General features: G+C 36.7%; 1 protein-coding gene across 1 annotated transcript; it reads right to left on the bottom strand.

The window, feature by feature from the left end:
- Window positions 1-2,760: 2,760 nt before the first annotated feature.
- On the bottom strand, window positions 2,761-11,302 carry LOC140137195 (neuronal acetylcholine receptor subunit beta-3-like). The gene is made up of 7 exons (XM_072158850.1): window positions 11,144-11,302; window positions 9,158-9,300; window positions 8,221-8,265; window positions 6,756-6,865; window positions 5,361-5,588; window positions 4,266-4,579; window positions 2,761-3,808 (listed from the first exon to the last, which is right to left on the bottom strand). The coding sequence occupies exons 1-7, from the start codon at window positions 11,217-11,219 to the stop codon at window positions 3,279-3,281; spliced, it is 1,446 nt and encodes a 481-aa protein (XP_072014951.1). The 5' UTR covers window positions 11,220-11,302; the 3' UTR covers window positions 2,761-3,278.
- Between the last annotated feature and the right edge of the window lie 1,753 nt (window positions 11,303-13,055).

Raw genomic sequence — 13,055 nt, 5'->3', positions numbered from 1 at the left:
TGGAGGCAGTATAAAAGCAGATGACCTCATGGCGTATACTCGTATCATGCTCACTCACACACAGAAAGGTCAGTCACCAGGTTATTGTCAATAGCCTTAGTCGGATGTCTCTCGGCCATTATGCATCTCAAAACTATTAAACTGGTCGGAACAAAATGGCCAGGCGTGGCTGTGGATTCACCCTACCATGGCGATTTCTGCCATGAAGATATCGGGGCGATGACACTGTGTACCAGACAAACCTCCTCTATATGTATAACGCCAGATTGAGCAGCATTATAACACAATGCATCGTGGGGAGAACTTGATTTATGCGCTTAATATAATTGAGGACCGAATTAAAAAGACTTGCGGCTGACGCCAGGGCAAAAGCGCAGGCGTAATTGGTTGCTGACCTGCGCAGTACGACATTTTAGATCTAGTTGTCAGGACGTCATAGGCAAACTAGTTTTTTTTTGTCTTGAGTGTAGTTATACCTGATTTGCAAATCTAGGGACGGTTTGCGTGCCTGAGTTAGCTCGGAGTGAGAACTGTCATAATAATAGCTAATGTCACGAACCACTCATTTTCATATGTCAAATCGGATGTTTTAACCTTGTACAATAATTACATATCTGTAGTTTTGAATTAGATCAGATAAAAATGAGGAAAATAAATGCTGATTAACTATATACGCTAATGCATAATGTTTTAATGCCTGTCAAGCTTAATACTTAACTAACTAGCTAATGACCTAACTCAACATAGTAAACAAATAAATAAATAACTGAAAAATATATGAATAAATAAAACAAATAAAAAATATATGAATAAATAAAATAATTAGCTTATAATACTATTTAAAAAAACACTTTGACTCAATATACTTCGATTCTAAAGCGTAATTTATATCACACAAAACCACACAATATATAACATAGCATTAATATTAATCTACGATATTTACATAAATTCTTTATATCTATACTATAGGCTATAGTGAATGTATAATAACACATACATTACGTTATATTATTAAATTCAATCGACATTAACTTTATGTGACCCGTTTGAGTTCCAAACCTCTTAAACTCATTTTAACATTAATAGTGCTTTGGTGGTTAACCACTATACACATTGTGTATTGTTGTATGTGCCATTGGAATACACATTTCTAACCTGTTATCACAAAATGATCATAAAGTCGCAAGTTGGTGTTCTTTGCTTTACACGCACGTGTTCAAGTCAATAGTATTAAATGTAGTATGCCTGTATCTCGTTTGTGAATGAGGCACACTCATTAGAGTTAGCATACCTCATGCGCCTGGTGTACATAAATGCTGCCGTATAAGACGCTCTGTAGTATAATCTGAGCCATAACCATGGCCATACAAAAAAACACGAATAGGGTTAGTTTTTTGGATATGGCTATGGTTATGGCGCGTTAGTTTTTTGGTTATGGCTACGGTTATGGCGCAGATACGGGGCAGTATTTATGTACACCAGGTGCATGACTAAAAATGTTAGCTTAAATGGGCCAATCTTCTTCTAGCTCATACAATATCTCATCATATTCCCCCATACTCCCTGTAACAATTTGGACAGCGAGATAAAACGTGCAAACAATAGTAAACGTACTGAACAGGTACAGTAGCATGCGATCTATAATTATGGATACACGTCGCCATTGAAGATGCTCTAAAGTTGCAGTATTCTTGGTATCGATATCCTCTTTAATGTACCTTAATAGTTCTACAGTTTTATTGAATGTTTTAGGTTCAACACCGACAGAATCTACGTTTTCTTTAGTAGAAGCAACTTTTCCGTTCGCAATGACCGCATTGTCGTTATTGTGCTGATTTTCAAAGATGTCCGCTGCGTCGATATGGTGAGCTTGAAATGAGTAGACGGATAAGCACATGGATCTGGGAACTATTTCCAAGAAGATCCGTTTGATCCATCTTGGCATCGGTTGAGATATGCCACTCACGTGCATTACAAAACCAGTTGAAATCACGGAAATACATACCATAGCAATCATGCATATGAAATATGTCCCTGAAAATGATATAAATATATATGTGACTAGCCACAACGAAATGAGTTTATAAAGTCGCAAGTTGGTCATGGTGGTAGTTTCGAAACATCCAAGCTGACCAAGTGGGTGGCTTTGTTCGCCGCGCAGCTGTTCAAGCCAGAAATATTCCTGTGTATCTTTTGTTTTCGATTTGATAAGATATGATTTTTAATCGCACAAGGCCGAATTATATTGTTCACAAAATAAAAGCAAAAAACAAAACAAAAATAAAAAAACAAAAAACAGGTTGCTTGCCGATGTCAAATCCAATAAAAGTATAAATAATACTACAACTTCTGATAATACGCACGTTATTGAGCTGTTACATATCTGTAGTTTTGAATTAGATCAGATAAAAATGAGGAAAATAAATGCTGATTAACTATATACGCTAATGCATAATGTTTTAATGCCTGTCAAGCTTAATACTTAACTAACTAGCTAATGACCTAACTCAACATAGTAAACAAATAAATAAATAACTGAAAAATATATGAATAAATAAAATAAATAAAAAATATATGAATAAATAGAATAATTAGCTTATAATACTATTTAAAAAAACACTTTGACTCAATATACTTCGATTCTAAAGCGTAATTTATATCACACAAAACCACACACTATATAACATAGCATTAATATTAATCTACGATATTTACATAAATTCTTTATATCTATACTATAGGCTATAGTGAATGTATAACACATACATTACGTTATATTATTAAATTCAATCGACATTAACTTTATGTGACCCGTTTGAGTTCCAAACCTCTTAAACTCATTTTAACATTAATAGTGCTTTGGTGGTAAACCACTATACACCTTGTGTATTGTTGTATGTGCCATTGGAATACACATTTCTAACCTGTTATCACAAAATGATCATAAAGTCGCAAGTTGGTGTTCTTTGCTTTACACGCACGTGTTCAAGTCAATAGTATTAAATGTAGTATGCCTGTATCTCGTTTGTGAATGAGGCACACTCATTAGAGTTAGCATACCTCATGCGCCTGGTGTACATAAATGCTGTCCCGTATAAGACGCTCTGTAGTACAATCTGAGCCATAACCATGGCCATACAAAAAACCACGAATAGGGTTAGTTTTTTGGATATGGCTATGGTTATGGCGCGTTAGTTTTTTGGTTATGGCTACGGTTATGGCGCAGATACGGGACAGTATTTATGTACACCAGGTGCATGACTAAAAATGTTAGCTTAAATGGGCCAATCTTCTTCTAGCTCATACAATATCTCATCATATTCCCCCATACTCCCTGTAACAATTTGGACAGCGAGATAAAACGTGCAAACAATAGTAAACGTACTGAACAGGTACAGTAGCATGCGATCTATAATTATGGATACACGTCGCCATTGAAGATGCTCTAAAGTTGCAGTATTCTTGGTATCGATATCCTCTTTAATGTACCTTAATAGTTCTACAGTTTTATTGAATGTTTTAGGTTCAACACCGACAGAATCTACGTTTTCTTTAGTAGAAGCAACTTTTCCGTTCGCAATGACCGCATTGTCGTTATTGTGCTGATTTTCAAAGATGTCCGCTGCGTCGATATGGTGAGCTTGAAATGAGTAGACGGATAAGCACATGGATCTGGGAACTATTTCCAAGAAGATCCGTTTGATCCATCTTGGCATCGGTTGAGATATGCCACTCACGTGCATTACAAAACCAGTTGAAATCACGGAAATACATACCATAGCAATCATGCATATGAAATATGTCCCTGAAAATGATATAAATATATATGTGACTAGCCACAACGAAATGAGTTTATAAAGTCGCAAGTTGGTCATGGTGGTAGTTTCGAAACATCCAAGCTGACCAAGTGGGTGGCTTTGTTCGCCGCGCAGCTGTTCAAGCCAGAAATATTCCTGTGTATCTTTTGTTTTCGATTTGATAAGATATGATTTTTAATCGCACAAGGCCGAATTATATTGTTCACAAAATAAAAGCAAAAAACAAAACAAAAATAAAAAAACAAAAAACAGGTTGCTTGCCGATGTCAAATCCAATAAAAGTATAAATAATACTACAACTTCTGATAATACGCACGTTATTGAGCTGTTTGTTACCAAAGTACCGAAAGTTAAACATTTGCTGAAATATGCGGTTATGGCTATTGTTAAATTTTTGTAGATAAGTTTAGCAGATTAAAATTAATGGCCTTTATTGTATCTTACCGATTACGGGGGAATCATCGGAGCTCGGTGGCATATTCTCGGCGATTATTTGTTGAAAAACGACCAAAGCCAACAAGTTGGTGATAGATAGTGTCAATTTCTCTCCACAATCAGGTGGCAGGTAAAATACCAACAGCGACAGAATAGAGAGGAATAGACATGGCAACACCATATAGTAGATGTAGAATGCAGCGTGTCTTTTGAATACAAGTCGGTATTGTACTTCTGGGTAGGGCGCTGGACAGCATAGATATTTTGTTACTATCCGCCTAGATCGGAAAGCTACTAAGTCCCAAACACCGTTTCGTCCATAGCTGATATAGTTAGAGAAAAAAGTCCATGTGGAATAATAATCATCGCCGTCATCATCATCGTCATCATCATCATCATCATCATCATCATCATCATCAACATCATCATCATCATCATCATCATCATCATCATCATCATCATCATCATCACCATTTCATCATCATCATCATAATCATCATCATCATCATCATCATCATCATCATCATCATCATCATCATCATCATCATCATCATCAAGAGGGCACGATGGCTCAGTAGTTACGGCCTTGGACTCATAATCTGAGAGCTTGCTCCACGTGCGTGGGTTCGATTCCCCGTCCCATCACCGTGTTGCGCCATTGGGCAAGGCGCTTTGCCTCGCTTGCCTCACCCCACCCAGGTGCAATGGGAAGCTCTTAGGGGTAATCACAGTCGTTGTACTGATGGACCCTGCGCCACTTGTAGGCTGCAAACGTGGTTCCGATATATTCTAATGACGGCGGAATAAATGTAAAGCGCTTAGAGGCTGTTTACGGCATAAAGCGCTCTACAAATGTCTACATTTATTTTATTTTTATTTATCATCATCATCATCATCATCACCATCATAGTCATCGTCGTCGACGTCGTTACCAACGAATCATCATCAGCAGAATCATTACCATCATCATCATCATCATCAGCAGTATTACTTTTACAATCATAAGAAAAATTATGTGATCTGTAATGTTTAAACAAAATACCACAAAATAGTACTAAAGAAACAGTAAAAGGTAGCAATATTAGGTTGCATAGATCAACATACCTATCTTGCGACGCATCGGCACTCTTTTCCGCTTCCAAGTTGATTTGGAATCCATCATGAGACCAGGAGAGGAATCTCATATCACACACTTGGGTGTCAAACGGGAACCATTGAACTCGAATGTTGCATGATTTCGTAAAAATGATTGGAACGAACCAGATTATTGTACCGTCTGAATAAATCTGGGCTCTGGTATCAGGTTTGTATCTCTCAAACCCAATGTCGGCACTGTAAGAGAATACAGCATCGTGCTACTCGGTCAATTCTTTGTCAACGTGGGGGGGTCAATCATATGAATACAGATTCGGAACTTTAAATCTCACAACTCCTTCCATATTGAATTTGGGCCTGTCGTTAACACACATATAAAAGCAAAATTGTCTCATACCTAACTCAATTTGGCCAAAACATGGACTTTGTCGTTTTTTACTCAGGTATTCAAAATTCGAAAATATTCGTAATATAATGTTTAGCAAACTTTTGATAAATTATATTAGCTCATATTGCCGCCACAATACAATGTGTGTATGAAATACAACACTATAGTTGCCCGTTCCTAGTGGCGTAGATGTTTTTTTGACATTGGGTGGATGGGGTTGGACAAAATTTCTTGAAGTATAGTGAATCCATCACCTTTCGCCGACAGAATAAGTTGATGGTACAAATACGCGCGAAAATATTGCCATTGAAGCTATAAAACTGATGAAATATGGTGAAAAAGTGGAATAAATGCCAGAAACCCACATACAGGCGTCAACATGGGGGAGGGAGTGATTGTAGGGACCATCCGTCCTGGCAAAATATGGGGAGGGGGGGGGGATCACCCCTGTATCTACGCCTATGGCTACATCTCTGATTCCTGACCCGCACAGTACCACATGTTTCGTCTGCCTGACAATATGTGACCATACACCACGAAGTCGGCCCATCAATTTTTGTTTTATTTCGTGTTTAGAAAATATATAATTTTCATAAGCTTTAAAATGGTATATATCACTTGACTTCAAATCCCATACCCATAGGATTATGGTTTGTTGAACTCTGCTCCTTCAACTTCATTTCAAATCATCCCATGTCAATGAAGTTCATGAATGTCCTCTTATTGTTAATTGTTGTTTCCACATACCTAGACAAAATACAATGCTTTGTAACCCACCGAACATGATTTAGCCAAAGCAAACAAAGACTAGAGCTATTTAAGGATTCTATAGATATATGTAGAAGCTTATTACCCTCTTCAGCAATATGATTATCGATTGGTTTAAAAGATGTTTGACTGGCGCTATCAAAATGATATACATGTCGCACTAAATTGAGGTACCTATGCCGACTCTACGGCTCATTCGTGGTGTACGGCCACATATATCAGATACAACATTACTCAGAATTACTCACTTATCAATGAGCGTTATATCGGGTATCCATATGGATGTAATAGGCACATTGAAGGTGTCAATACCGTCGTAATCGTCGGGATCCCATCTAAGATATTCGTCACTCCATACCTAAATGATGCATTATTAAAAAAATGAACATTTTCGTTAAATCACATAAGCATTTAGGCCAATCAAATTAAGAAAAATAAGGAGTTAACCCACCACTAATTGTAACAAAATACATTCAATCACCATTCATTTCAGAAATGCATATGTAATAACACATCAAAAGTCCTAAAAAAACAAGAAGTGGAACAGTGCCTAATTTGCATAAATCCAAAATGGCCGCTTATGCAGGGCTGAAACTTCAAAGTTGGTCCAATCTTGTTTATAAACATACCGATGTATTGCACTCCCCATAAGGATTCAGAAAAAGTATAGTTTGACCAGTCTCCGACATATAGTTCTTGAGTTACAGACAAGAAGGTCAACGGTCAAATAATGGGGCGATGGGCGTTTACAATTGAAATATGCTCCATTGTAATCCAACTGGCCTCAAATTGTTCCTTTGGCAGAAATAAATTAAAATGATAAAAGTGCATGGCATTGGGTTTTGTTAAATAGGTAACATCACAAAATAGGTCAAGGTCAACAAGGCTCGATGGAATTTAAACTTCTTTGCCATGTTACCAAGGTAACAAACCACCTGTGATATGGCAAACTATACTTTGTATTAAATGCTTTTGCAAATTCAACAATATGAGACCAAATTTCTTTTTTTATCAAAATCTGAGAATTTTTTTGTCCCGCCTGTAAAGTCAATATTTTGACATTTGACCTTTCCACCTATAACCATGCCTTTTCTGAATCCTTATGGCATTATTTTCAACAAAATGTGACGAACTTTGAAAATTCACCCTTTGCAAAAGCGGCCATGTTGAATTTATACAATTAGTCACTATTCCAATGTGGGGATTTTTGGGGACTTTTGATATGTGTTTGTGTAAGCTTTTGAGAGATGTATTCACGTGAAATGGATTCTGTTAAAATTAGAGGTTGCTGATATCATTAATTTGATTGGCCTAATTGCAAGTGGACATGTGTTGTCGTTACGCTGATGCGCATATAGTTACTGCGTACTCCACGGGCTTTGAAATGCGCAGTAAAGATTTTGTGGTAAACGATGTGCACATCGGCGTGACGTCAAAAGGTGACATCTCAGGTCTACATGCAAGGGCTTATGGGATTTAAAGAAAAGGCCAATTATTCATTTCTTAATTTATTTATTTACAATACGTCTTCATTTCTCGGATGAGACGTGATACTGTAGCCAACTCAAAAAATAGTAAGTCCAGATGATCAGTTTAATATTTAATCTTTAATTTGTCTTCAATTCTCTTATATTCTTTGACACTCCCTCTTTCTTTCATAGATAATTTTAATAATGTTACTTTATGTTTAATCCCGGTGTTTAATTCACTTACCGCTTTTAAAGACGTTCCAATTGAAAAGGACTGATCTCGTGTATCCTAATGAAAGAAGTAAGAAACGTTGTTGTCTGTTTTTGATGCAAAACTATTTGTTACAGTAACAAAACTAATATTTTTATATTTTCTCCTCCTCCTTCTTCCTCTTCCTTCTTTCTTTCTTTCTTTGTTTCTTTGTTTCTTTGTTTGTTTGTTTGTTTGTTTCTTTCTTTCTTTTTTTCTTTCTTTCTTTCTTTCTTTCTTTCATCCATTCTTTCTTTTTCTTTCTTGTTTTCTTTCTTTCTTTCTTTCTTTCTTTCTTTCTTTCTTTTTTTCTTTCTTTCTTTTTTTTTTTTTTTTTTCTTCTTTCTTTCTTTCTTTCTTTCTTTCTTTCTTCTTCTTCTTTCTTCTTCTTCTTCTTCTTCTTCTTCATCTTCATCTTCTTCTTCTTCTTCTTCTTCTTCTTCTTCTTCTTCTTCTTCTTCTTCTTCTTCTTCTTCTTCTTCTTCTTCTTCTTCTTCTTCTTCTTCTTCTTCTTCTTCTTCTTCTTCTTCTTCTTCTTCTTCTTCTTCTTCTTCTATGGTGTACATCCATATCAAAAGGATGCACTTAATGGCTGCTACATGTGTCTCTTTTTAAACAATAGCTAGAAATAAATACCAGACTCTTCTACAAGTGGAGATCACTTTAAATTATCCCCAAGACATGGTTTAGGAATACAGAGAACATATGCCTTGGAGATGATTTGAAGTGACCTCTACTTGAGATGAGTCTGGTATTTATTCCTAGCTATTATGCAAAATTAGACACATAAAGCAGCCGAAATGTGCATCCGTTTGGTATGAATGTAAGCAATATCGTATTGCATGTGACCTTTAGCATTAAATATCAGCGATGATATGAAAACAAGAAAGTTCGTCGCAATATTATGTTTGTTTAAAATCACTGTCATTACCAAGGCTAGCAGGCTTTTAATTAATAATCTGTATGTAACATGTGTAGTTGTTTTAGCATCAATCACAGGTCGGACATCCTTCACGTAGTTCTGGAAGAGATGGTGATGTAGGTCCGCCGATGTCTTATTTCGGACACAGCATACTTAAAGAGACAATGTAAGAAGGAAGTAATTTCCAACGGATATGTGGCATGTTCGAGACAAAATTGCCTTAGCATATGAAGACCTGAGCGCAAGAAGACCGTAAGTCCAGTCCACTTGGCCCCTCAACATGTATACACTAATGTTGCGTATAGTTTCGTATAGTTTCGTATAGTTTGGTAATGTTTTATACATGTTCAGGGGTCAAAACAAATCTTTCACAACCTTTCATGATGTTTTCACCCTGGAATATCTATAAAACAAAATAAAACCCTAAGAAACTAATCAAACTATACGTAACTTGTGTAACTCAATGTACACATGTTGAGGGGCCAATTGGACTTACGGTCTTCTTGCGCTCAGGTCTTCATATTTATTTTGTAATTCTTATATTTTTGAAATTAATTACTTAGCAAGCCTAGGCTTCACGGCCAGGTTGGACCTATAGCGCTACCGGTGCCCGTTATGTTCCGATGGCGCTGTCTACCATACCCTGAAGATGTATAATGGCGGTTTGTGTGTTTGCATAGTGTTCTCGTTTTTCATTAACATAAGTACTAGTAATTTGAATGCACTATGAAGAGTACGCTAAAAGGGAAGACATCGGTTCCGGTTGGGGTATCGATAAAGGCCCGGTCACACTATGACGGACGATAACCAACGAAAGGTGACGAACGTGAAAATGTTGACGGCAAAGCGACGGCAAAAAGAGGAAAAACAAGATTCGTCGACGAGTGGGAACGACCTTCAGCGACAACACGACGGCAAAGGACGAAAGGCTGCGACAGGAAACGGAGACTAGCGACCAAAACCGGACGATGTCTCGACCGAGCCCGACAACAAGAAACGAGGTCAGACGGCTGGCAGCGGATTTGCTTGCGGCAAGGAACGGCAGCTGACAGCGGCCGACATCAAAGCCTGTGTTTGTGTGTGCGGGTCGTATAGTGCATTTAAGCGTTCCCACTCTTCACAGCGTTCTGGTTATCCACTCAAAAATATCAATATCAATAATAATCAAAAATATTAACCTCAATATCAATAATAACCAAAAATAATTATTAGCATCAATATCAATAATAATCAAAAAAGTTAACATCAATATCAATAATAATCAAAAATATTACACATATCAATAATAACAATAAAAAATAATATAAATATCAATATCAATAATTATCAAAAATAGTAAAATCAATATCAATAATAATCTAAACTATGAATATCTATATCAATAATAATCAAAAATATTAACACCAATATCAATTATCATAATCAAAGATATTAATATTAATAATAAAAATGAAAAAATATTACACATATCAATAATAATCAAAAAAATTAATATAAATATCAATAATAATCAAAATATTAAAATCAATATCAAGATCGTTACGATTTCGTTACTTGCCACAATGTGTCGTCAGGGTTCGAGATGTGAAGTCACTTGCCGTTGTTTTTTCGTCAATGGTCGTTGACAACGACTACCAACGAAATTGCGACGACCTCAAAACGACTAAAGACGGCTTCGCACGGTATGGAGACGTCAAAGAAATGAGGGTTGCGGTCTCCAACGAAATCTGAACGGAATCACAACTACTTATTTTGCCGTCATAAAATTTTCAACATGTTGAAAATTTGCCGACGAACGCGACAAATAATTTCGGCCGTCTGCGGTCGCTAACGGATTCGTCAGCGACAACTAACGGCAACACACGATGAGTGGCGGTAAATTCAAAATTGCAATTCGCAGCTTAACGTTGCTTGCCGTTCACCCCTATTCGTCACATTGTGACCGGGCCTTTAGGATATGGCAAAATTATACGTACCGCCTCTATAGGGACTTACCATTTGAAACCAGCACCAGTAATATGAGTTTAATGAACGTAGCTACATGTATGCTCCCCATTCTCATGTGTATCATGTCCTGCTGGTATTGTCGTCAAACTCACTACCAATAAACCAAAATACAACACGAAGAAGTTGAAGAAAGTGCTCCAGCGTAAGAGTAGCTGTCCTCTTTTACTAAAAATAGAGAGTGATATGAAAATAGATTTTAAAAATAGCTATGTATTACAAAGAATAGAAATAAACTGCAAATTGTTTTTTTGAAAATGTCTTCAAATTCAGAATTTTTACCAATTTTTTCTTTGATGGGAAAGCGGAAACTTATACTATGCTTTCAAAATGGAAAATAATACTATGATTTCAAAAATGGTAACCACGCTCTGACCTATATGGTTCCCTTTTGCTTCCCTCTGCCATGATATTTCTGCTGTTCGTATATGCTTTAAAAATCTATTTGTATTATAGTTTGCAATATAGTAAATATAGTATAAGGCCTAAAGGTATTAAAACATCGGTGAGAACATTCGTCCAATATCTTGTCGATTTTACATTATGTACTAGATGGCAATGTTCCTTGTATGATTTAGTTAACATTGGGCTAGTCAATTGGATGAAAGGGTCATCTACATGTCACATAGTGACATCATCCGCGATGTCCAGTCAGTGCTTTCAACTGAATTTACAACCGTATTACAAAATAGGCGAAAATAGTAACTTTTTGCACAACATTTACAATGCAAGAGAGAATTGACCATTGCTCATTAAAATCAAGCAAGTATATGGAAAATATAAGTGTGCTCGTTCACTTAATAACACAAATTTTGATAAATATTGTAAGGAACCACAATCGCCTTGCTATAAACATTGAATTGAGTTATATGTTGACCTAATAGTACAGTGTTTTTAGGATGAAGTGTTAGCTCTTGTTCGATATAAAAACAATTCTGATTGGATGAAGGGATCACAGGAGCCTATTTCCACTAGATCTCACACAGCACTTATGATGTTATGCACTCAAAAGTGTAGTATAACACAGACTGCGTAGAGACTACACTCGCTGTGCTTGGAAATTTCTGTATGTTCGGGTGTATCGAGGTAGAAATAAACAGTCAAAGATGGCCGAGGATTGGGAAGCTCGTAAAGTTCGATTGCAATAATATACCGTGTGCAATAAGTAAATCCCCCCCCCCCCTATATATTACAAGTGTAAACAGTGATAGAAAATCATAGAAACTTGTCCATTCCTTAGTTTTGTTGACTATCTGATCTGAAGTTGTTGTCACCATTGCGTTCAAAAACATTTCGGACTCTTTGGACCCAGTGCCGGTCGACAAGCGCCCTCAACGTGGATTGGGGAATAGATAGGGGAATAGATTGGGGAATAGAGCTCCAAGGACCTTTAAATTTCACCTTCCCAGGAAAATTGCTGTAAAATTGCAAAAATCTGATCGATTTTGATGCTGTAAACGCTGAGATACGAGCGTATGCTACGATATGTCAGTTACCATCTTGCAGTGGTTGTTTGGTGCTGTACAAACATCTTGCCTCCAGTAATGAACTCCCCAGGCAGTGCCAGGGGGGAATTTACTTATTGCACACGGTATATAATAAACCCACGTGGTTATACCATAATGGACATAATCAGATTTAAACACGGAATGAACACATAACAATGTTTTGGTGATTCAAGGGAATTCGATGTCTTATAGAGTAGCCACGTGACCTTTCTTTTATCTGACTCCTTCAGACCTTGAAAGATTTTGTCTTCTAAGGCTGATGATTTCTTCCACCTAACACATATATGAATCATTCTGCCGCCACCGTTTCCCTGATACTTTGCAGAAACCAGTTATATTTTGTGAACTTAAGTTTCTTTCTCTCTGCGTTCAAACGAAATTCCAGCCTTCTGCTA

Source organism: Amphiura filiformis, chromosome 2 (genome assembly GCF_039555335.1).
Source record: "Amphiura filiformis chromosome 2, Afil_fr2py, whole genome shotgun sequence".
Taxonomy (NCBI): Eukaryota; Metazoa; Echinodermata; class Ophiuroidea; order Amphilepidida; family Amphiuridae; genus Amphiura; species Amphiura filiformis.
Note: the sequence above shows the minus strand (reverse complement) of the source record. Positions and strands in the feature narration are given on the sequence as shown.

Coding starts and splice junctions, on each gene's coding strand:
- LOC140137195 (XM_072158850.1), bottom strand. CDS start 11,219: ATGATACACATGAGAATGGGGAGCATACATGTAGCTACGTTCATTAAA. Junction 5,589..6,755: donor GATATAACGCTCATTGATAA/GTGAGTAATTCT, acceptor ATTCTCTTACAG/TGCCGACATTGGGTTTGAGA. Junction 4,580..5,360: donor GCCGATGCGTCGCAAGATAG/GTATGTTGATCT, acceptor TAACTATATCAG/CTATGGACGAAACGGTGTTT.